At 34.2% G+C, this 26510-nt stretch overlaps 1 protein-coding gene across 5 annotated transcripts; it reads right to left on the minus strand.

Moving 5' to 3' along the window:
• Positions 1 to 1242: 1242 nt before the first annotated feature.
• LOC114717535 (phototropin-2) lies at positions 1243 to 22536 on the minus strand. Of its 5 annotated transcripts, none has more exons than XM_028902698.1 (24): positions 22262 to 22536; positions 21765 to 21932; positions 20507 to 21164; positions 20080 to 20262; positions 17129 to 17220; positions 16803 to 17055; positions 16405 to 16621; positions 15298 to 15368; positions 14562 to 14668; positions 14370 to 14419; positions 14158 to 14262; positions 13565 to 13624; positions 12493 to 12582; positions 10264 to 10340; positions 9549 to 9633; positions 9232 to 9312; positions 8199 to 8302; positions 7002 to 7051; positions 4348 to 4454; positions 3498 to 3614; positions 3076 to 3127; positions 2580 to 2692; positions 2270 to 2410; positions 1243 to 2067 (listed from the first exon to the last, which is right to left on the minus strand). In XM_028902698.1, exons 3-24 carry the CDS (start codon positions 21118 to 21120, stop codon positions 1951 to 1953), a joined length of 2886 nt encoding a protein of 961 aa, XP_028758531.1. In that variant the 5' UTR covers positions 21121 to 21164; positions 21765 to 21932; positions 22262 to 22536; the 3' UTR covers positions 1243 to 1950. The 5 variants fall into 5 exon arrangements, 4 of the variants coding, with proteins under 4 accessions (XP_028758531.1, XP_028758532.1, XP_028758530.1 ...); XM_028902699.1 differs by lacking the exon at positions 22262 to 22536 and adding an exon at positions 21419 to 21476 and having other exon boundaries at positions 21765 to 22001; XM_028902697.1 differs by lacking the exon at positions 22262 to 22536 and having other exon boundaries at positions 21765 to 22000.
• Positions 22537 to 26510: the final 3974 nt, after the last annotated feature.

Genomic DNA, 26510 nt, shown 5'->3' on the forward strand with positions numbered 1-26510 from the left:
TCCTCTCTGGGCTTATTGATAAAACGTGAAATCTGTCCTGGCCGTGCTCTCATCATGGGGACTGGTTTGCTCCAAATTTGCAGAAAGATATGGGGTATTACAGTAATGGAAATTGGAATTTAATATGGGGTGTCACTGTTTGGAAGTTATGGAAATGGAGGAACCACGGCATTTTCCAAGAGGACTTCAAACCTCCAGATCCAGTTTCGGCCATCTTGCAAACATGGGACAAGTTTGCTCAAATTCAAGATATTGAGATGCCTGCACATTTTCCTCTTAACAAGAATACTGTTTGGTCATTACGTCCTATGGGATGGGTCAAGTTAAATGTGGATGGAGCTGAGTGCTTCAAACAACAAGGCAGGATGTGGCAGAGTTGTTCTTGGTCATGATGGTGAGTGGATTGCTGGATTTACTTATTTTCTGGGTTGCTGTAGTGCCTTTGAAGCTGAGGAATGGGGCATGGCATCCTTAGGGGTCTCTAATTAGCTTGGGACCTTGGTTTTAAAAAGGTAACTTTAGAATCAAATGCAAAAAAACCTTGTGAATATGTTAGAGAACAAAATAAACTACATGGAAACAAGTTAGGTTATTGTCTAGATTCAGAGTTTAATCAATTATTCATGGGACTTGAAAATTCAAACTATCAGGGAATAAGCCCAACTTGCTGATGTTTTATTCAAGGAGGGGTTACTTAGAACTTCTTTATTAGACACTTGTCTGCCACAGTTTTTTTTTTTATCAGAACTTGTCTGCCACAGTTGAGGATGCCAGTTTGCAAAGAGTCTTTGAGATCTGATTTCTTATTATTTAGTCTCTTCTTATTTGGGCTCTGGCCCTTTTTTTAGCCCAAAAAAAAAAAAGAGACAACCTTGAGGAGCTTGTCAAGAGAGAGTTTGGATTTAATCCCCATTCTATTTAGTTTCTTGTACCAAAAAGAAAGACCTTGTATGCAATCTTTATTGCTCCCCTTTTCCATCTTGAAAGAGCTTGAAAAATGAAGAGAGACTCCCGCCACTTCTTATTGCATGGGAGGAAATAACTCGTAGCCAGAATAGTGGCGGTGTTGGGATTAAGAATCTCATGAAAAAAAAAAAAACAAACCTTTTATTTTAAAGCTCTGTTGGGAACTTGTTGCTCGCAATGACACTTTACTTGTTATAATGGAAGAGATACTTCTCGTACTTGCAAGAAAGCAGGTACTTCTCATATCTGGCGAATCATTTGCACCATGTGGTGTCATTTATAGGAATTAATGCAATGAAAATTAATTAGATAAATTCAGTAGCTGACAAATTCTCCTTACTTGGTATGGCACAAATTTCGAATCTAGAATGTCTAACTTGAGAAATTTAACAAGCCAATACGATCATAGCACAGATAGTAGACCATATTACTCAACCCCATCACAAGCATGAGACTGCAGAATCTCGACAATTAAGCAAGTGACTTGAGATAACGAGGATAACACAGCCTTACCCTTCACTTCTGAACAGCCTCAACAAATTTTAAGCTTGAGTATGAGATCTACTGTTGATGCTGTATTCTTTCGTGACTTGTGAAGAAGGACTAACAATAGGAGGCTCATGAAAGAAATAGGAAAATTTGACGCAGAAATACAGCCTAGTGTATGTATGCCGAATAGGCTGGAAGCAGGGTCGTCAAACCACAAATCCTGCCCTGTAATTTAATGTTGTATTTACAAGTGATACATACATCATATATCATAGTCACCCTACATAATTAGTCTTAATATTTGTTCGCCGTTTTCCGCTGCCACATCAAAAGTTGGCATCAGCTATAACGACAACATGGCTAGTTATTATCAGACAGGCGTTACATTACATTACGTTACATTCCAATGTTTGACAGACAGCAATGGAACCCAATGAACTTTATTGGAAATCGGAATGTCTGAACTGTGAGTTACGGAAGCATGTGAAGAAACATTCAGAAGATGTCCAAATCTATTGAGCGAACAAGCACTCCATCATCTTCCCATTTCACTTCTTTATGTATTGGGTCTTTTCCTATCAATTTAAGAGGAGCTTCCAGAGGTGGCGGATCCTGCATACAAATACACACGTCAGACCTGTAACGGCCAAAATGTAAACCTGCCAACTCAAATTAATTATAAATATTATCATTCTTTTTAATTTTGAAAGGCAACATTCAGTTTAGGCTTTGTTGAAAAACTATTAAAAAAAAAAAAAGATCTTTGTAGTCACTATTCCAAAGAGAAATTAGTAAAAATTGAATAGAATACTACCATGCAACGGATTAAAGGCCAACTAATTCCACGGAAAAACGGATGTTGTTTGATTTCATTAGCTCCAGTACTTGAACCTAAACGGTTGGCTGGGTCTCTTTGCAATAGTGCATTAATCAGCTGCCTGGCAGCAAGGCTTGCCTGAACATTCAAGTAACTAAATTAGCTGATTTCTTGTGCTTGTGAATGTCAAATTGAAAGAAAGAAATTTTCTCTCAATTCAAAATATCCTTTTCTTCCCTTCCTTGTTTCAAATAGAATTTTTTCAAAGGAACTGCCTATATTGGAATGCGTCACAACTTTCATTTACCGGGATACTGCTTGGAAACGTAAGATCTTTGTGCAAGATGTTTGCAAATGTCTTCTGCCTATTCTTTCCTCTGAATGGTGTACGGCCATAGAGCATTTCATACAACAATATACCTAAATTTAAAGCATGAAAGACTGAAGTTATGGACGCCTTATCTTGGATAGAAGATTTTGTACTAGAAAAAGATGATAGGACAAGATGTTTTAGAACAAGAAATCCTCAAACCAGAAAAAACTAGTGTCCCAAAACAGAATAAAAGCAAATAAAATCCGTTTAAGTCCAATAAGTGTAAAAGAGTTCTCACATTCTTTGCATGTGAAAAATAGTAATTTCCTGGAAAAGAGAACATGCAAAGCAACAAAAATTAATTAAAATATCCCCCTCCCTCCACACACACAAAACCCCCAGATTAGAATTGTTTGGGGTCACACAACATAACTGGCAAGCATGGCACAGGAGCACAGGTTAATACACAGACAAGGAATGGAGAGCATACCAAGAGCCCACCAATCTATCGCACTGCTGTGCCCAGATCCAGTTATAATTTCCTGAAATCAAGTAGTTTGATGAAGCTTGAACGACAACAAATATAAGAATAACAGAAAAAAAAATATACTTTAGTTGTTGTCATTGTTAGTAAACAACATCAAATTCTCCCTCAGGTTTGGCAAAATTATGAAGACTAATGCTTTCAAAACTACAAACGGCTATCCTAGTTCACATTTTTAATCGCATAATCCTTTTCTCTTTTCCAAGTACGCAGGCCTTTCTATTTGAAATTTTTATAAAACATAAAAATTTATATATAATATTAAGGGAGGTTAGGATAAATCTAGAATCAAAGAGGGATGGAACTTTAAGGAAGATCTATACAGTTATCTCGAACAAGTACTATGAAGAAGGCAAAATTCGCCATACAGGAGCTATATATTCTTCTGTTCCAACAAAGGAGTTTGACTGTGCAGTAGGCTCCGCAACAAATGTAGGTGGTGGTTGACTTCTCGATCTTCTTCTAGGTGGAGGATGCTTCACAATCTGCATGACGAACTTCTAATTAAAGAAGCCAGCAATTATAAAGCAAAAGGATCATCTAGAAAATAAGTTATTTTCCTATTATAAATATACAGCCAGAGTAAGCACAGCAAAGACAATACAATAGTTATCTCATGCTAGGTGGATATGCTACGAAGAAGCAAAGATAAAAGAAAAATTTAGATGGAGAAGGTTCCTAGATTTGAAATGACAGAACACTGCCAAGTAACACATGAAGCATGGAAATGGAATCAATTTTCTTATCGAGGTAAACAATGTGCATGGGCGATTACTTTTATAGATTTAACAAGGATGAAGAAAAAGCAGTCAAGAAGGCAACGTGGGAAAGCTTCAAGAACTTAGATGATCATAGACACCTTTCAATACAATAAACGGGGATCGGGGAATGCAATAAATTTTCTCATGCTAGGAAGATAGCACACAAGGACAATAAATATATCAACTTTGTCGTAGTTAAGAAAAGAGGAGTTGGATAAAACTTCCAGAACTGAAATGTAAAAACACTTCTGAAATTTCACAGTAAGCCAGATAAAATCTTGGGGAGATGAGGCTTAAGGATTAAAATCAGACACTTGATAACAAGGCCAAGATGCCATGAAAAATAGTTCTAGCAATCAGGATGAGAGAAGTATTGAAAATAAAGAAATTAGTCATTTTCTCCTTATTCTTTTCAGAAGAGAATGCTAAAGATAAGGGCAGGGCCAGGGATACGTACCTGGGGTTTACAAGGAGTCATGAATGATAAATCAAAATCAGTTAATACAATATGGCCATCCTTCTGAAGTAAAATATTTTCAGGCTTTAGGTCTCGATAAATTATACCTACGCAAAGCCAGTAAAGGGATAACAATATGTTAGATCACTTTAAGAATCATGATAACCATGATCTTTTTCTCATTTTAGTGCAGAATATATTCAATCAGGCCAGCTTACTGCCTAAACGTGTGTAATACTATATACGTTAAGAAGAAAATGAGCAGGAAGGCCTACACATTTGTAGTGTTGTGGGGTCGTACTTGTATGAATAAAAATGAATAACATGATATAATTTTGGTTGAAATTTATTATTGCCATCAACTTCATCTTGAAAGTTTATTGCCATCAATTGAATCCCAATGTTTCAAAATGTAAATTTTTAGTCCTATCTTAAGACTAAATTAATATCATTGGAATATTTTGTTGACTAAATTAATGATAACAAACTTCTTCGTCAGGACAAAATTAATATCATTGAAAACTTCAGAGACAAAATGATAGATAAACTTGGTAAATCTGATTTTGAAGTATAATCTTTCAACAAAACAACTCCAAAGGATAGTGATAAAAGGGATAATTACAAGATTTCCACATAATAATAAATTCCTGACCCTTTACCAATTCTACTAGGAGAACTAACTGACTGAAATGCCTTATGGAACATCCCATACTAATCCATGTGAAATTTAGGCATTTTATACTACCTTAATCTCCACCAATTGGCCCCTCTTAGAGAGGGCACATCTTGGTGGCTACATGATGCAACACTTCTCTTAACTTTCTCTTACGTTAGACCATAATGCCAGGTAGAACCATTTGTTGGTATATTTCCATTAACTTCGATACCAATTGATAGGTACTTAAATGTGATGGGAAACCCTCCTCCAAAAGCTAGTTATTGAAGTGGGGGAACCAACCCACTTGTGCAACAGAGAGAGTACTCCACACTATCTATGTAGTACTAAGGCATCCCATATTACCTGTCTCTACATGAGTCATGACTATGGACTCATTATAAGCTCATTCATTTCTAACGATCCTTTGTTTATATAGGATTTTAACATCATGGTCAACTTAAATCTTTCCTTTTGTTTTCCAATTATGATGTATCTTGATATTTTTGTTATGAGATTTATTTCCTTTTTCTTTCCCCCTTTGATTTATCAGATTGATTGATTCTTTTATAGAGTTAACTATCTTCATCAAAATAAATATCAACAACTTTATCAAAGTGTAAAGAGGAGGCTATGAAGACCTTATCTTAAATTTAGTAAGTCATAAGCCTATATACAAAAGTAAGGTGGTAGGTAGAGCCAATGGCTGAAGAGAAACATTAAACACACAGCTCTATACACTTCCGATTATGTCATTAATATAAAAATAGAGTTTAACTCCAACAGAGAGAAAAGAAGCAGATGAAAGAGAATAAGCAAGAGGATTCTATATTCATGACTGATGGCACACAAGGTATTTGCTATAACCTTAACTAATCTTAATACAGGTACAACAGACTTAACAACATAACAGCCTCTGACAAGCTATTAGATGAACTCTTTAGAGATAAAGGTGAATAGTAAAGCAATATGAAGATAACTAGCTTTTATTATCTTTATCATAAATTTAAACAAGAATTTAAGGGATAACTATAAGACTCTAGAGAATAATAGGGAATGGTAAACTGAAAAACTCGAGACATTATTAGACTCTCAATAAACTAGACTCTTGCATAGATCAGTATCCCAGAAATGTCAGAGGATGGGGAGAGAGACAAAACTAGGTTTCTGCTGCAGATATATTGGAGAAAATTGGGATGACAGAATCCACATGAAGGATCAATCAAGAGTTGTTGAAAATAATATACCTACTTGCACCAATAAGCACAATCACCAACAATGATACAAACTCTTAATTCCTTTCTTCATTCTCACTGTGAAAATGAAGATTGTCCTACCTTTTGGTATGTTCTTGCCTCATACTTACTAGAATGAAGTCCATATATGAGGCATTATTTATTTACAGCTTGCCTCATAAGAAAATCGTTCAGGAATCTGCATTAGATCTGAACTTCATTAACCACTACCAATATTATTGAAGATTCCTACGTCCCACTTTATAATTTACTAATTCTTTGTAACAAGATACTACCTCCGATCCTTAATATAAAAGCTAGTTTGACATTCAATTTGGTCCTAGATATAAGACCTTAATCTATTTTGTCTCTCATATTTATCTATTTTTTTTCAAGGTACTTCTTGTAGTAGTTGTATATGTTAAAGATTTCATCAAATGGTAGTTCTAGCTAATACACATGATTAGCAAGGGTATTTTAGGGAAGACAAGACCTATTTATTACAAATAACTAACTTAATTAATTTCTTTAATCTATTCAAATTAGTCAATTAGCTCTTATATTAAGAATTAGAGGAGTAAGATGCAAGAGTGTCAAATGAAAGCAAATTAAGACATGTATAATCTCTGTCCTCCCAGCACGAGATACTAGAAGGAACATGCATAAAATTTCAAAATCATGTCCAGAAACATATGCGCCACATGTTTTGTAAATAATTGAACCCATGAGCTTAATAAAGAGTGAGGATAAATTGAAAAGTATACCTAAGCAGTGGAGGTATTCTAAACCAATAACAACCTCTGCTGCATAGAATCTGAAAAATATATAAAAGTCAACATCAAAATATCATATTGTAAAACATGTATAGCCATCTATTCCTATAGCAGTTATGGCCATTAAAGTTGAAATGATAACTTCCGAATTCAAACATGTGAGCCAAAATCTATGGGGTTGTCAACGATTTCTTTAGCACGTGAGAAGACAAGTCCCTCGTAGCATCTAGGTAAAATGATTTATGGACCTTCAAAGAAGATTAATAACAGTAAAGGATCTTGAAATTTTGAAAGTTCAAGAAGGACCATGGTCCTCGGTTGGAATTAAAGTTTTCTTGAGTTAATTTTTCAACATTCATTATATCATCTTCCATATTTTCAGGATTTATTTTCAACATTTTTAATTATTAGTTTTTCGATTTTTTCAGTAACCACCTTAGATGTTTTCAATACTTCCATGTTATTAACACTTATCTTCAATTCTTTTTCAATTCTAAAAACATGGAAGATGACTACTGAACAAATTGGAAAATTGAGCATTGAAAATGAGGAAATTGAATACAAAAAATATGGAAGATGAATCCTGAAAAAAATTAACTTAGAAAGCTTTTAGTTGCAGCCAAAGACCATGATCTTTTATTGAAATTTCAAAATTTCTAGGTTCTTAACTGTCATTAACATTCTTATGGGGTCCTTAAATGCCATTTTACGTAGCATCTAAATGATAGAATTTTCCATATCTAACCTTAGCTGAGGCCAAATTAGCTGTCTCTTTTCTTTTTGGATGGAACAAGACTTTTATCGGAAGAAGGAAAATTACCAACAAAAAAAAGGGTCAAGACAGCCTCCTAAAGAGAAGAAAGCAAAGAGAAGGAAAAAACAAGGGAGAATTGCAATGAAGTCCCAAGTAACAAATATAATTACTAAAAAGTCCTCATGACAATAGAACAGCCTACGATGACAAGAGTAGTAAATGACAACCGCTCACTTGTTATTAGGACTTATTGGTAATTTTTTTTTTCATTGGGACCTTATTATAATTCTTCCAAAAAAACAATAAAGAACAAATAAAACTTTAGAAAACAATAGCGCAATACCACTGCCGGACCCATTCGTATTAGTCAAAGATACTGACAGTTTCAAGCAATAGAAACGCATGAGTTACAGGAAAATTTCTAGCCAAAATACCTTGCTGATTCCTCCTTGAAAATCTTCATGGGTTGCTTATCCAACAATGCAAATAATTCACCACCAGGGCAGAAGTCTGTTATCAAGCATACATGTGTAGAAGTCTGTGAAGATAAAGAAAAAATTAGTAAATAGATAAAGTAACTGAAGTTAACGAGAGTAAAAAGCATTTGTGACTAAACCGATGATAAGGCTCATGATATGAATATATAAATGGTAGCAGAATATTATTTCATAAGCATAATGCAAGACCGCTCTAAGATGTTCTAGCATAATCATTGATACTTGTTATTACTTTTACTTCTTTTTTCTTAAAAAAAGAAAAAGAAAAAAAAAGAACTTATTAAGAGAGAAGAAGAACCTGAATTAGGAGGATCAGGCATTTTCTCTACAGCAAAGGCAAAAGAAAAACAACCCAACAGCTCAAAAGAGCTCTCCAACTTCCTTTTATATTTACAAAAAGAAATCCCCTTACAAGACCTAAAGAACGAATCCATAGGGAAAATCACAATAATAAAAGTTATCCTTTCCCGAAGATTTGTTGGTTATTATGATAGTCTCACATCTCTGTTAGCTGTTTCTGTAATTTATTCTCATTGATGATTTCATATGATTCTAGAGACAAAGTTGTTGCCACGGTCCCTATAAATACCCCTCTATTTCATTCTGCATAATTGGAGAGGACAGATAGAAAAAAAAATAGCATCTATAATTTATTCTTGCAGGTGAATATAGATATATACGCAGAAGCGGTGAAAGCTTAAATTTAAATTAGGAAGCAATAATATATTTATATTTAGATATTATACACACACACACACACACACACACACACATTCTTACTAAATAACTAAATATAATAGCTAATTTAAATAATGACTTTGTGAAATAGGATGTGTTATCGCAATGCTCCTTTGTATTTATTTTAGCTCTTTAAGCAGAGGCAGCTAAGCATGAAGGATACCTGCACGCATAGCATCAGACATTTCCAAGAGTTGGAAACAGTAATGTGAGATATAGACAATTAGCATACCTGAAAAGAAGTGTATAGAGAGGGAAGAAAAGGATGATCCAGCAACGATATAATCTCTCTCTCAATGCATGCTCGATGAACCTAAAATAGCAATTAATTCATTCCATCTAAGTATAATAAATAAGATAAATTTCCGACTACTCTCGGGCACAAGCTAAAGAGCAAGCTCAAGTGCATATGTAGAAAAATGAAGTGTTTCAACACATTATCATTTGTAATATCTCTAATGTTAAAATTATGCCATCAAAAAGCTAAAATCTGATGCATGCAAGAACCCTTTAAACAATAAAGCTAGTTGTTTTCTTACATATCCAGACCTTATTACGATCTAGCAAGACTGATTTTTCCATTGCCTTCATTGCATATAGTTCACCTGCACCTTGAAGCTCCACAAGGTGAACACTGTAACAGGAAAACAAAACAAAAGTTTGATAAGAAAGCAAAGCATCTTCTTTACTAGGGAAGTGATCAAGACATATAAAGCACCATAGCCTTGAAGAACTGATACTCATCAATTGTGTTGAAGGAAGAAGAATGGCTAACCAGTGGGTTGGGTGAGCACTAGTACTGTGCCTCTCGTACTCAACCTAAGTTTCACTATAAACATACGCATATATGGGACCTGATAGACAATGTCAATGGTCTATTCAAATTTATTCTCGCTCTTTCATTGCCTATACAGTCAACGTTGCAAGCAAATTGATTCAAAATCCTAAAGATGTTAATGTCATTGTTGTGCAAAAAATAATTTGCGTTTGGTACAAAGGAATTTCTACTCTGGAATGGAAAAAGAAAAGGGAACACAACTGCAGTATGTGGGACACAACTGCAGTACGTCAAAGGTATGTATATTTTAATATATTGTAGTCAACGCAAAGTAAAATCAAAATGCGACAAACAGCAGTGTAAAAGCCATAAAGGATTGACACACGAATTTATGTTGTATAAAGTCCAGTGCATGCCATGAATTCCGATCATAACTATAACGAAGGGTGAGTAAATTTTTTAGGGTAAAAAAAGGAGAAGAAGTACCTGCCAGTATCACCACAACCCAACGGCCTTATTGGCTTAAAATGATGCAGTCCAATTTTTTCGCCACTTGCAGTTAGCTAAAAATTCCGAGAATAGGATAAATAAAATATTATTAAAGATATAAAATAAACTTGCTTAGAACATTTATAAATGACTCGTGTGTTCATAGGTAAACATACTAAATTACAAAGTCACTATCATGTAAGCATGCGCAATAGAAACCATAACCGTTGAAACAACAATGATCAACTCAATCTCCAAAACATTACAAATGAACAGAAATCAAATGATCAAATCCATCGTAAAACATCCAAAATAATTTGATGCGTTGTTGGATCTGCATTACTATAATTTTAGAATAATTGTACAGCTAAATTAAAATAAATGAGCCACTACCTAAGGGGCTAGGCTTATATAGCAAACCTAATCAATATTACAAATAGATACCCAAGGAACCTGACAGGCTAAGTCAGTCATCAAGTTCAGATTCTGCTCACTCTCTTCTTTCTTTTACTAATTTCTAGAATAACATTCAACGTAGAGAAGTTGAAAATAAGAATAAAAGACAGCAATTTCAATGTCCAATGATAAGGTATTAGACGTTCTCGGAAACAAATACAGGCCATAATAAGATCAAGACAAGATATCATTTCACCCTTCAGCAGACGGTAAACCATGATCCATTAGTGAGAGAAAGAAGAACATAAGGTTCATATGCAGAGATTGAAGAAGCGAAGACAATGGGAGTTGATGAGTTGTACATCACATGTACATCGATTAGGTACAAAATATGCCAACTAGAATGAAAAGAAAGTCGATCAGCTGCCATGTCAGATTAACAGAAATAGTGGAGATGCTATGTTTTGAGATTTATCTAGAACATTTTCAAAACATGAATTTATTTGTAACTATAAGGAACAAGAGATTCGTTCATGGCCAATATGAAATATGAAATATTATTTTAGAACCATAATAGTATTTTAAGCTTCTAAAGGTGCATTATCTAAGCAGGTGGGCCCCTGTATACGGCAGCAATGAAGAATGCAATGTTCACAAGATGCCTAACAAATTTTATAATTCATATAAATTTTAGAGTTTATTATTATTTATAAGCCTTAGGTATCCCCTGTCATTTATCCTTGGGAATTTATGTGCGAATTATTATAAACAAGAGGGAGAAGTGCTACCATGGTGATATTTTATATTGAAGTTTACCCATATCATAAAGTCTTCTTCGAGAAAAGAGTATTTACGGAATAATCATAGATGAAGAGAATAAAGGGAGGGATGGTAACTAATCCTACGATGGTCTGAACTGTAACCATTAGAATAAGCAAATCGGACTCCTCCAAACTCTAAAGAGGAAGTCCGCTGGCTTGTACAAGTTGTTAAAGTAATAAGAGAACACTGTTGTGTTGCGTGCTGAATTCTGTACTAAGAATATCCTTCAATATCTTGTAGGCTAGCCACCTCTCGAACACCCCCCCCCCAACACAAAAAAAAAAAAAGTTTCTACTGCATAGCTCCAATATTTATTTCCAGTCTTATTAAGGAAATTCAATATTTTTAGTGACCAAGGGAAGAATGTTAGAGAGGCCACTAATGAGAAGCATGTCTAACAAGGATGTTGTCAAAGGAAGCACTAATCACTGTGATGTTCTAGGGTAGTAATGCAGCGTCAAGATGTCTCAGTTCATATTCAATTTTTGCTGTGAAATTGAGTTCTACTCGTAACAAGTTGAATCTTGTATGATCTTCCATTTGAAGGAAAGTGCTGGAAAGCCTATCCAAGTGGGTTACTAATGGATTAGGAGTTTATATTTATCTCGCGTATGAGTATAAGTTCATTATTATGTGGAGTTCTGAAGTTAATAATTATTTATCAATCGTATTTTTCCAGCATCCTCATCCTAAAATGTTACTGTCGCTTATCTCCACCAAGCTCCCAAGGAGAGCATTCTGTACTCTTTAACCCCCCGGGGCGCGGGGGCATCTGCATCAGTGAAATTATTTATGCAGTTTCCAAAATCAGGGTAGAAAGAGCCTCAATTTCCATATAGCTATTACCAAATGAATAAAATATATTTTTACTCGATCTGAACCATCTATGAGACCTATGGAGCCATTCCCTTCTTTAAGATATAGCAATCTCATGGGGATACAAAAAAGTGGAGATAATGTGAATATGTGATATCGCAGGAAGAATTTCACAAACTGTCAAATCAATACCTTCTGGATTGCTAACCAAGAAGAACTTTCCTTTTTATGAGGTCTCGGGAAGACAGGCTGAGAATGAATTGCCCACAAATCTTCCGGTCTCTACAGGACAAGAGCTACATTTGTTATCTTTCAACAAGAAATATCACCATACCAGATTTCTTCTTCAAATGAAACAATTATGGCAAACACAAGCCAATAGAGCACATGAGCACTCATTGATGCACGACAAAAGCTTGAGAAAGCCAAATAACCTAAACCCCACATCAACCATCCTCTCTAAGAGTTTGCTTGGCCTTAGCTTTTGTGGCAGGAAATTGCCCCCCTTTTTTTTTTCCAAAAAAGAAAGTACTCATTTGAAAAAATGTGTTTGGCCAATCTTGTGTAAAAAATAAAGTTTAAAAAAAAAAATCTGCTCTTGAGATAAAGAAACAGCAGTTTTTCTATTGAGGAAAGAAAACTGATACTCGAGCTTCCTCTCTGAATCAGAAGCTGATAATCTTTTTCATTGCACGTAAAAAAAAATCCTCACAGAAAATCATTAGTTACCACCAATATTTTCACCTGACATCTACTCTCTTTCTTTACCTAACATCTACTCTCACTCAAAACCATACCTGCACAAGTTAGTCATTTGACACAATTATTATATATATATATATATATAAATCCAAACATACACATTATTAAAACTCCATTTGGAAAAACTTGTGTTGAAACAAGCAAAATCCACAGCAACCCCAAATAAGATATACGAAATAGGCCATAGGAAAGGAATATTCCACAACCAAGAAAATAAAACCTTCAGAAGGTTCACAATCCTATAATGCCTTTTGGTAGACTATATTGTTCACACGGAATCATTATGGCAATACGAAAGTGGTGTATGTGGAGACTTTTACAATCTCACAATATAATGCAATGTTACATTATGTTGAATATGTTCTTGATATTTAAAACAGAATCATTTGAACACTGATTGACATCTTGTGAGAGCAGAGAGTGAAATGAAACATCAATGTGTTTGACAAAAATTCAAAAATAAGTTATAAATCCAAAATTTAACCAAATACGGATACCTTACCAAGTTGGCATCAGGAAGCTCTCGAACAGCCTCATCAACATTTTCTGCAGTTGCTTTGACCTGATAACAGAGACAGATGCAGAGTAAAATTACTAAAAATATATGACAATGCTGGTTGTGTTTTTGCTTAAAGTAGGTCACAAAAAGAAAGGTTTAAAAAAAAATTAAAATTTCAAAATAGCACATATATGCCTATATTTTATGCAAGAAATGGCACATCATTTTTTCTTGTTTCCGAGTCATGTCTTGTGTCTGTCCTTCATAGTTAATTTTCTGTCCATTTTACAGCATAATTTTTGGAAAGTGTCTTGGAATTCCCATTATATTGGCAAATAGAGCTGGAAAATAATTGGCTTGAAGGTTTTTATCTGTAAAGATTATATTCCTGGACAGCAAGGTATTAAAAAGCTAAATAACAAAAATAAGGTATCGTATTATCTCAGATCAATTCATGAACACTGGATCTACAAGAATATAAAATATCAAAGATGATTGGATGAAAAACAATTAACCAATAATGAAAAAGAGAACAAGAAAGTGACAGTGTGCTCTAAGAAAATATTAATAGGATGGGAAAGAAAAGAATTACTCACCAACTTTGCACTTTGTTGCTCTGTTTTCTCAGATAGGCGGTTTCTTAAAGGTTCCACATGATCACTTCCATCTAATTGGACGCCTATAAAGTATTGAAGCTCACCCTAAAGTACAATTTGATTGAAAAGAAAAAAGGGGGGCAAAAGATCAGATAAAAGATTGAGCTTTTTCATGTGCAACTTTATTTTTCCTTAAAGATTATTGTAGCTACCTTTTGATCACGCATAGGCTGCAAGTGGAACAAATTCCAGAACTTCTTTCCTACGAATTGTTTAAAAAAAAAAAAAATTCTCTGAGGCTCACTACTTTTTTGTTTCACAATGTAGACAGATATAATGTTCCCCTCCCTCATATATTTCATTGTCTCACCAATAAATTTGAAAAAATGGAACACGATGCATACCACTCTTGGTATAGTTGATAAGCTGAACAGTGATTTCCCTTTGTTCTCTTATAGCACTTCTAATCTTTGCTACGGTTGCTTGATCTGTTTCTGGTCCTTGAAGAAACCTGCATAATGAATGAAGTGCTAATAATGTCAGTGGCCTGATTAAAAAAAAGCTTGTGCATACAAGAAATCTACCTAGCAAGACCAAAGGAGACATCTGGTCCAAAAGAACATAATATGCTAATTATAACTATCAACCACTCAGGTCCATTGCTGTCACGGGTAAAGATTGATTACCATATGCTAACATTATGCAATTAGTCTTCACCTGTCTAGGTAAATGTTGAGTACCATAAAATTGTATATTCATTTGAAAGATATTGGATGATGGCATACTACTAAGAGAAATTCCACACGCCTTAAAAGTGACTGCCAAAATTTTAACATTTCAAAGAATTTATTTCTTATGTTCTTCTCCACTTCAATAAATTCATATAATCAAAACTAAATATTAGAAGAAACTGCCTACAAGATATAAGAGACTACTGTATGAGCTTGCATGGTTCCCACAACACAATATAATACACAAGACAACAAGCAAAGCATTAAATCTCACCAGCAGACTGACATAAACAGAAGAGTAGAAGGGGGAAAATAAATTAATATACATGAAGAAGTGAGTAAAACTGAATATTATCACAAGACATGAATGCAAAGAGAGAGTATAAACAAACTAGTGTACGATTCATACCGACAGTTTCTTCCTAATATTTCCTCTCGAGTATATTCTGTAAGTTCAAGAAAGCTATCAGACGCATATATCTGCACAAGACACCCACTATAGTTATGGAAAAGGTAAAATTGCACTACAGAAATATCCTTACAAGACATATGGTTGTTTGTGTATGCATAATACAAGTATGAGCATATATAATTTCAATCTTGATAGCTTAGATTATTACCATATAATCTCACAACTAAGAAAAATGTTTAAAGAAGCTGCTATGAAAGATATTTTACAATGTGCTTAGTGGTCTTATATGGTAAGAAACCACCACAGAATCAAAGTTTTAATATCCCAGACATTTGCTTGAAAACCATTTAAATATAAACTTTTAATGAGTAAAATGCAGTCCCCTCCTTAAAACTGCACCTTCTTTAGTGTAACTTCTAATTCATTACGTAAAAAGTAATAAAAAGAAAAACATGCATAAAATCTTCATCGCCATCTATTTTTGCGTTATACTATTGTTCTACAAAATATTATAAACAGCATCGTCAAATTTGATCATGATTCTGACATCAGCATAAAATGCTAAAGACAAGTAAATTTCATCACAAAAATTCAGTAATCAACTAAAGTCATCCTCTTTTGATTGAATTTTATTGTCAAAAGCCTCTAATTTCCAGCTATGATAATTTTCAGTGCACATTTCAACAAAGGAGACAGAAAAATATCTGTCGTCAGTCACCGTATGAGGAATTAAAATAAGGTTGACAATATTGTCTAAACAGGGTTTTGATCTAATATGAGGTTCAAGACTTCAATAACAAAGTTTCTTTTGCATTTTACACTCTATGAAAAATGGTTCTAAAAGAAGAGAAATACAGAAGCAGGGATAAAATGTTGCTTCCATTTTCAGTGCGACCTTTTGGCAAACCCCAGAATGTGCTTCATTTGCAAATAGAAAACAAAAAGATGAAGAAAAGGATTCCTAGTCCCATATGTTATTCTGCCAGTTGCTTTCACAGATAGAATTAAAGATTAGATAATCCAGCCACATAAATAATGATGATGATGATGATGCTGATAGCACCTCATGCTTCTAAACAAAACAGGAATCAAAATTTATCATACAATTGGGTTGTCTGGAAGTCTAGGATCCGAAATCACAAAATTCTTTTCAATGCGCTCCAATGTGGTTGCTAGATCGATTCCCTGTCGTATATCCCTCTCTCTTTGAGCACGCTCCCAACTGTCAGAACGTTCCATGTCCTTAGTCATCAAAACCTCTGGCTCAACAATGGGCTTTTCATCATGCTTCCCTGTAGAGCTTGGAGATCTCCCTTTAAAACTGCAGTAAAAGTTAAGAGATATCAAGAACATATTCTGATCGTATCTTCCAAATAAACATTTACTCAGGAAAAAAAAAGGCAAGGATTCTTCAACAACTCCATAATATGTATATTTGATGAGTCAGATGAAAATCACGAGGAATAAAAGCACAATTTAATATAACAAAAAAGAAATAGCACCTCATGAAAGAAATGCGCCCTGACTTCCTTTTGCTTTTATCAACGTCGAAGTCTAGTGAAGTAGTTTGCCTCTTTGTTGAACTAGTACTCTCAATTTCAACAGATTTCGGCAAAACAAAATCAGAATTGATTTTTTCTTGCTCTTCAAGTTTAATGGCATTGTCTTGGCTCACAGACCGAATGATGGATTTTGGGTCCTTGACAGTTTGGACAACCTCTGCGATGGAACCCAAAGCTTTTTCCTTTTGACGGGCTGAAAAACAAAATTAGGTTATTATAACAAACTCAAAACCAGAAACAGCACAAAAATGGCAAAGTATGATTACCATCATAACGAATTAATGACTTAGGCAACCCATTTGGCCGCAACGCCTTTTCATTCACACCTTCAGTATATTTGCTCACCTCAACCTGCATTCTGCAGTAATAGCTGTATCAAGCATATTTCCAGATGTGTTTAAATACTTTACCAGTGTAATAAGATAATGCGTACCAGTACAAAATACTTTGAGCTGTATTAAACACATTTCATCTATTTCATCATCTGTTATAGGTAACAGAGAGAGAATAGAGGAAATAGGCCAAACAATAAAATATGAAATTCACTCAACACCAATTACACCCATCAGAGCCCCCATTTATAGTATTACTACCCGTATTGCCAAATTACCCCTAACACTACTCCTAATTCCCATGTATCATCATCTTTTACTCAAAATTATCAGTTAGATGTGTTAAATTACCAGTGTAATAAGCAAATGCCCAACTGTATTTAGTACTTCAAGCTGTACTAAACACATTTAATCTATTTAGTCATCCTTTACACAGGGGGAAAAAAAATTATCAGGTGGATAAAGAAAGATAGATATCCTAAACTACATATTAACAAGGCAGCCTCAAAATAAAATGGAGCAGAGGTCCTGAATAGCTCATAGTCACAGTAAAGCTGATTGACCTCTCTGCATATCAGTAATGACTTAAATACCCTCGTGTAGAAGACTAGTGAGAGCCTTAAAGACAGTTTTATTCCGAAGACATGTATAGTGGCAAAAGTATGCCCCTGAAGATACAAGTATTGCACTCAAACCACCCAAACAGGAGGATCCCATAAATCAAGCATTAAACTTCTCCAAAGTTTAAAGACCAACTCATGTTCACCATTGGTGCCAGATAGGTTATGCCGAAGGTAGTCTTTGTTGGACAGGGGAGAAATAAACAGGATGGAGCTTCACAATCAGATCTAAACATTACACACTGGTCTGCAAACCTGTAACAAGTCATTTTTGTCAACCTGGGGAGTATTGCTTACCAGCCAGAACTCAAATTGGCTTATCAAGAAGAAAACTCTCCCATATTAGGGAAAAATGGGTTAGGTTTGTGACAATAAAGTACCAGAAGAATCAGGATTCCAAGCTCTCGTTTGATTTACACTAGATAATAAGAACAGATTTCTGAAGAACTGAAGCTCACCACTTTCACTATATTCAGGAGAAAAAAAGGAGAAGGAGGAGGAGGAAGATGAAGGAAATTCCAAGAGAGATCGAAATCCTCAACAGGGGAGAAACTATGGATATGTGAATTATGCAAATAAAAAAGTTCACTTGATCACACCTCACATCCAATCACTCTGCCTGAGCCAAAGTTGCAGCCCAAGTGAACTCAGGGCTATTGATCCTTTACAAGTTTACTGTTGAAAGAAAAAACTAATCTCCCCATTCAAAAAATAAATAAAAAAATAAAAAAATCTCCCACCAGATCAAGCCCAGTCATCTACTTTTGACCCTAAAAGTACTTTATCATTTGCTGAAACACTCGCAGCAAGTGTGGTAACAACTTCCTAAGTTTAAATCAGGGAGCAATAAGCAAGAAGACAAGATATTCAAATTTGAATATATCTATACCTACTCTTATTGAACAACTAATTTAAATAACTAACTAAACAATAATGAAATTGAAAATAAGCTTTGTGTTTATACTAATCAACGAAGAGAATAAACTTCCTACACAAGGCACTGGTGTGTAGAAAATAACCACGGTTTTGGACCATATAAATCATGTGTACCAAGCTTGTCATGTATGTACTTAATTTGAAAACCCTTAAGGGACAAAGTGAGTACATCCACTAGCTGGTCATTTGAACCAACAAACTTTGTACCCAGATGTTCATATTGAATATTCTCCTTGGTCCCTTGTTGACAATGGACTTCAATATACTTGGTCCTCCCATGAAAAACTAGATTAAAAGCAATACAAATTGCTGCTTGGTTATCAACACTATTTGATTGGTACTTTCAAACTCTAATCCCAGGATGAGTTGCTTCATAAACGTAAGTTCACATATTGCTAAATCCATATACAATACTCCGCTGAATTAAAGCTTGCAACTGCATTTTGTTTCTTACTCTCACATAGGAATTTGTCTCCTAACCTTAGAACCTTTCTCACTAAGCCACATGCCATCCATATTCCCAAAAGGTTATTCAATACATGAGAAGTGAAAACACATGCAATAAAGGTTGAGATCAAAGTTGTTTTTTTTTTTTGGGGGGGGGGGTTTGAGACTTGGTGAAGCTACCGATAGGGAAGAATAATCATTGATGGGTATGATTCATATGACCCTTTGAGGAGATATAAGGTTTGGCATGTCAACAAGAGGTATACCCCGGCTTATTACATAGATTCAGAGGAAACTTGTGTCCCAACTGCAAAAATGAATATCATGAGACTTAAATCTTATTATTTGTCGCCTTAAGTCTTATTATTTGACATACACCAACAGATAAAGGGTCGTACCTGAGAGTTGTGGGGAAAATGATTTATTTGTCCAATACAAGATCAAATTTAGTCTATATAGCAGGTCTTGTTAAGTCAGCTTAAAAAATCCCAAGATTGCTCACGCTCTACAGAATCTTACAAATCTATTTTTGTCACGTAGAGTAGCTGCCCTTGAATCTATAAATACCAATGTATATAGTCTCATTCAACACAATAAAAACTAGAATTGGACATTATCTTCAAATGCAAGTATACTCCATGTCATGCCACAAATTTCAAACCATTTGGACCACCATTATACAATCCATCCTTGGTTCATTAGTCTAGGCTAAGCATGCTAGCAGTAAGAAACTTGATTATATGTACTTTTACAAATAAGAAAAACAAGCAAATCAAGAAGATAAATATATTAAAAACTCCATAACTTAGCATGAATAATTTTTTATGAAGGAAAACATCAATATGTAAGTAAGCAGAACTAAATATGTAAAGGTAAACTGACCCAATGAACTTGATGACATTGCCCTGGCTATCTCTTATAGGAGTGATAGTAAGAAGATTCCAGAACAGGGTTCCATCTTTCTTGTAGTTTAAAAGCCTGCCACAATAGCTTTTTCCGTTTTTAACTGCATCTCGAATTTTGGCCACTTCTTTCTGGTCTGTTTCAGGGCCCTGAAGAAACCGGCTGCAACAAGAAATCAACTGCTTTTATTAAAGTATTTCAGCTCTACACGTATGTTATAATAACAAGGGTTTTCTTCCCACACAAAATCGCCACAACTCAACTTAATATGAGAAGAATAAATCACCAGACAGATTAAGATTGCATTAGTTTAGTTTACGCTTAACAGCTTATGGAAATAACGGCTGTCAAGGATCTAGGCTGACATTGTGATCTTTCCATCTTATATAAGCAATAATGTGCTCACCAATTCCTCCCAATGATCTCCTTTGAAGAATAACCTGTCATACTGAAAAATCCACTGCTGGCATACATTATTGGGCAGTCTGGTTTAGTTGCATCTGAGACAACAAACGTTTGTTGCAGTGACGCCAAGGCTTCCTTCAACTCTTGTGATACCCTCGGGAATGCCCCTGATGATGACTCTGACCCATGATTTGATTCTTCAGATGTCCTTGTTGATACTGCTGCAGTAAATCTATCTGACAAATTTTTGCTTTTTTCACCATCGAGGGAGGAACTAGTTGTCACTCCTCCTACTGCTTTAAAACTACCTGAGTTCATCACAAGGCCCCATTCGGCAGTTCTCTCAGCAATGCTTGCTTCAGTCAAAATTTGATGATTAAAAGGTGTCTTCTCATTCAGACGTCCCCTTGCATTATCATCTTTCTTTCCATTGTTAGCCCCAAAATCATCCATATTTGCTGAGCTGCTAGAATTGACAAAATTTGATTCGCTAGGAAATGCCATCCACTTGTCCACAGATTCCCGGCTGTCTTCTGAATAAGAGGAAATGAATGCCAATTCACCAGCATTATGATCATTAGCAGATGATTTCTGCTTCTCTGAATGCTTCTCCATTTATAATATTCCTCCAACAACGAGTACAGACTTAGGAGTACAACCTACCGAACCCAGAAATGAACATGATCAGCCTCTAAATTTGAAAAACTAACCTCTGGGAAGCTAACGAGATTTTCCACCATTATAGAAACACCCATCACGGAATGTTCCAAGGAGACTTGTATGTATGAACATAAAATATCAGAGGAAATAATTCTATATCAGCAGAAAAGTGCAAATTAAAAAACTTAGTACAAAACATCAATCAAATTCCTAAAAAGTAGAAAAATCCTGCAGAAAGCATTATAAAACTTACATAAATAATTGAGAATCAGCACCAAATAAATAACGCCTATGTATGTATTCAATAATTCCTGTAAAAGGAATAAACAAACTACCCAAAATATTAATCTTGTATATAGAGCGGTGCTTTCCTCACAAAGTGAAGTTGACTATTTGAAGGGGTCAGCATACAGATAATGCATAACTAACTGCAAAGGTAAAATTAGAGGCGTGTGGGGAGAAGATAAAGAGAAATACTTCAATAGTTCTCGAATGGGTTAATAAGATTCAGTCCTTTTATGAGATGTATTCCTACTTCTACTTTTGGCCAAACAAAGAAAATGGCCCGAAAGAAGATTCTACTGACTTCAGCTGTGTACCTAATCTTGACAGTTTTGGTATGCTTTAACTTCACTGCACACTCTTAGAAGAAATGATGAACCCCTGGAGATCGCGTTTGTCAGTGTCTCGAACTGCAATGTGCCTGTATATATAAATATATATCTCCTACTTCGAGCTTCCTCGAGTGCTTGAGCGTCAATGCCCCCCTAAAATAGAGAAACAGTGAAGAGACGTTTCATTTGAAAGGCCAGAAAAGTGATAAAATAGATATTTGTTTGTACGCACGAATTCAGCGGTTGATTTCCCCGTTTATCCACCAAAATTCTTTGGGTATTTGGGAGGAAAATAAAACAAAAACAACAGCAACAACGTAGAAAAAGAATATCTATATGCAGACATGAATATTTATGAGGCCAGAAAGTATTTGGCGTGGCACTGGTTAAAGATAAATTTCGCTATCACAATTAATTCATTTGGTCTCCTTTGAAAAATGACAGGAACAAAATGTTATCACCATAAGAAAAATAATACATACATGGTGTGGTCGTACGAGCTTCCACGTCGTACACAGAGTGGGCAAGGTTGAAATATAATTGAGATGAGGGAAAAACCGACATTGCAGGTATCCTTTGCAAGGGCACGCGTTATAACAAGTCATCCCAATATAATTGAGACAGTCGAGCAGGATGAAAGTGCTGGGCGATAGAGAAGGTCCAATAATCGTCATCACGAGTTCAATGGTGGACTGCGATGAAGTCAAATCGAAGCCACCGGTCAGTCTCGCCGTGGTCAACGGCAAAGAGACCAGAAGGCCTGCAAAAGCCGGAAGGAAAGTCTGAACTTTCATGGATATAGAGATAGAGAGAGATTCAGAGGACGAAAACCCAGACCAGGGAGGTATTCGGATTCCGGAGGACAAGGCGGGAATACTAACGCCTTAGCCCAACCGCCGGTTTCATGGTGATTGGGGCATGAATGACTTCCAAGTTTCGAGCTTCTTTATCACTCCCGGATAAAATAACTATAAATAACAGTGAGTAAAAGGTAAAAAAAAAAAAATTTAACTTGGTAGTTAGTACAGTTGGGAACGAAATTTCGTTTATAAACAAAATTACTTATTTCCTTAATAAATATATATATCAATGAAACTTATTTAACTCTTTTTTGCCAACAGTTACACTTATTTAACTAATTTATATCTTAAACATACTTTCAGTATTTAATAGTACATATTTTACCTGCCAACCTTTAATGAAAATGTAACACTTAAAATAAGTCATTTCATGCATTTAATAGGGACTTGGATTCTCTCCACTCCTTTTCCATCCTCTTCCCCTCCACTACTCTTCTTTTCTCTTCACAACCATTGGATTAAAATTCCAATAGTCCAGATTTAACATCTTATAAAAATAATATTATTAAAAAATAAATAATAAATTTAAAATGTTAAAATTTGGTCTGAACAGTTTACAATTGTAATAAAAAAATTAAAAAAAATTTGCTCTATAATAACAGTATGTAGTTATGAACTGTTCAGATTAGATTTTAACAGTTTAAATTTATTTATCTATTTTTTATCATAATATTTATCTTTATAAAATGTTATAAAATATTAAATCTGGACTATTGGAATTTTGATCCAATGGTTGTGAAGAGAAAAAGATGGTAGTGAAGGGGAAGAGGATGGGAAGGGTAGTGGAGAGAATCTGATTCCATTTAATAGGGGTATGTTAAAAAAATATATTAATATTTCTCAAACTTTGTGATTTGTCTTATAACACGTCGCCTCCCAAAATTTTGTCTTATAAATAAAAACAGAAAGAGCATAGAATTAAATTTCTAATTATATTTACAGACCAAATGATAAATGACAATAACAAAAATCTCGTGTCGGATTAGATATAAGGCAAAAAATGAAGTGATATTTTATATGATTTATTATTACTTAAAGATACAATCTACATTTTCCTCACATAAAATTATTTAACATTTCATTAGATTTTGCATACAAAAAAAACATAGTATTAATTAAAATTTCTATAAACACACACACACACATATATATATATTACTCACTCTAGTTCAAAAGCATTAAATCTTTGAAGGGACTTGATTTTTTAATAAGATACAGTTTGAATTTGTCTAATTGTTTAATGTATTTTTTTTCATTTTTATCTCTATTTAATTATATATCTCTCTCATCTCCTTTTTTACTCATTCTCTTTCCTCTCTTTTTTCACTCATTCTCTCTCCCACTTACACTTTCCATAAATAAGAGTGTTTTAAGAAAAGAAGTTATTTTTATATATTTATTATCTTTAATTAATTTTAACTAACTTTTTGAGTTTTATGATTTAGTTATTTGATATTTATATTTTGAAGCAGATGGGTATTTCACACACTAAGATCATAAAAGTCAACATATACAAAATAATAAGTAGAATTCACATTTGAGATTGAAAAAAGTAGGATTCGTGATTTATCTTTTAAAGTTCAAGTTTTCAAGTCAACCTTCAGTGAGTGTCTGTAGGCTTGCATCTAAAAAGCATTTATAAGTTAAAATAAAATTTGGAGGAATCCCAAAAAAAAATACTTTTAAATTTGAAAATTTTAAATCAGTCTTGTTCACTTTATTAATAGTAATTGACAATATTTAAAAAGCATATGAAAACAGATTTTTGTAGTCATTCCTAATTTGGAATTTTAAAATTTCAGAGGTAGTTTTTTAGGATTTTATCATAAAATTTTATAGCGTATCTGAGATTATTATAAGCTGACTTGTATTATTATTCTAGAGGCTAATTAATTACCTTTTTATGTTGGCAAAAAATTACTCCTTCAGTATGTAACGTAAAATCTACTTAACAAATTTGATTAGATTAAGAAAGTTAGGGAAGTTAGTTAATTATAAAAAAAAAATATGACATGTTTTTCATAAAACACTATAATCATCTTTCTTAATATTCTTCCTTCCTCTCCTACTTGGTTATGATTAAGTGAGTATCAATAGGGGTAATTTAGGAAAAAATGATAAATATGAAAAATAGATCTTGTATTTAAGACCATAATCAACTCAACAATTAGGTCCTATATTAAGAATTGAAGGAGTATCTTTTTATACTTATACCTTGTTTTAGAAATAAAACAAGGTCTAAAATAATTTGAGTCAATGTGTTTATTAATTTAGTCAACCCTATAACTTAAATCAACTTATTTTTTTCACACGAAAAATCATTTTAATTAGATATCAATTAAAGTTTATAAATTAAACTAAACACTTGGACCCAATTCAATTGTTGAATAGAATAAAGCCCTTATAACGTGGCCGCATCCTATTTGACATGTCTTATTTTCACAGTTAGAAGTATCAATCACCTTTGTCTCATATCTTTGAATATAAAGATGAACATCTGCAAGATGAGTGATAAGTAGTTATGGAACAAGTCCATTCAATTAATACAAGTTATTTGAAAAGAGCTTACATTAATTAGATAATGCTACGTGGGGAACAAAGAAGTAGTCCTATTTATTGGCCTAATATATGATTAAACTTTGGGGAACATTATTAAAAAGTGGAGAGGGTGTATTATGTATCCTTAATGCATAGTTAAACTTATCCTTTGTTAGATATCTTTTATTGGTATCATTTGATATCTTTATAGATATGATTTGATTTGTATTTATTTGTGTTTATTGTTATTTTTTTAGGGAAAAGTAGAGTTCTTTGACGCAAATTCTGGATAAAGAAGTTACAATCTCAGTAAATTCAAACCAGTAACTCCAAAAGTTCAAACAAAAAAAAATAGTGATTCATTTGATGTACTTTTGAAATAAATTATAATTCTAAAGAAAAATGAAGATCTATAAACAAAAACTAGAACCGTGTGCTTCTTTTGGGGATTGTAATGTTGGCCAGCACCACTAAAAAAACTGAAGCTATTGCTTACTAGCCATCGGCATTTACGTTTACATATAGGCATTCAAGTTGCAGCTACAAGGCGATTGAATACACATAAGCGAAATATTAATGGGCTATCATCATGATTTGTATTTATTTTTGTGTTTATTATTATTTTTTTGGGGAAAAGTAGAGTTCTTTGACGCAAATTCTGGACAAAGAAGTTACAATCTCAGTAAATTCACACCAGTAACTCTTCAAACCAAAAAAATAGTGATTCATTTGATGTACTTTTGAAATAAATTATAATTCTAAAGAAAAATGAAGATCTACAAACAAAAACTAGAACCGTGTGCTTCTTTTGGGGATTGTAATGTTGGCCAGTACCACTAAAGAACTGAAGCTATTGTTTAATAGCCATCGGCATTTATGTTTGCATATAGGTATTCAAGTTGCAGCTACAAGGCGATTGAATACACATAAGCGAAATATTAATGGGCTATCATCATAACCTTGAGGTCACCGCTAGCAACCGCAACTTGAAAAGAATGATTAATTGGTGGCTCATCCTTTTCTAACAACTTCATCACCAGCTCTCTATCATCTTTGCCTATAGCTCTAGCTATTTTATTTGTATCCTTTAAAAATTTAGCCTCTGTCATAAGTGGACACATTTGGATAGTGCTTGAAGACCTGTAACGTTAGCATCTAGGCAGCCCCTTGGCAGCCATAACGGTCGTCCCTCAAAGATAAGAGGTTGAGCAGATGAGTTACATGAACATAAAAAATAGAAACGTTGAAGTTTATATTGGCTCCTCTTGGGTGAAGGTGGGGAAGAGACACGGGTGGTGGTGGTGGGGGAGAAGGAAAAGCTTCAAGGATGTTG

The sequence above is a fragment of the Neltuma alba genome, unplaced genomic scaffold (assembly GCF_004799145.2).
Source record: "Neltuma alba isolate B1F8T4 unplaced genomic scaffold, ASM479914v2 tig00011754_pilon, whole genome shotgun sequence".
NCBI classification, from domain to species: domain Eukaryota; kingdom Viridiplantae; phylum Streptophyta; class Magnoliopsida; order Fabales; family Fabaceae; genus Neltuma; species Neltuma alba.

Excerpts from the sequence above, each read along its gene's own strand:
- LOC114717535 (XM_028902698.1), bottom strand. The coding sequence starts at position 21,120 with ATGGAGAAGCATTCAGAGAAGCAGAAATCATCTGCTAATGATCATAAT. Across the intron at positions 2,411-2,579 it reads CGTTTCCAAGCAGTATCCCG|GCAAGCCTTGCTGCCAGGCA; the intron begins GTAAATGAAAGT and ends TTGAATGTTCAG. Across the intron at positions 2,068-2,269 it reads GGCCTTTAATCCGTTGCATG|GATCCGCCACCTCTGGAAGC; the intron begins GTAGTATTCTAT and ends ATTTGTATGCAG.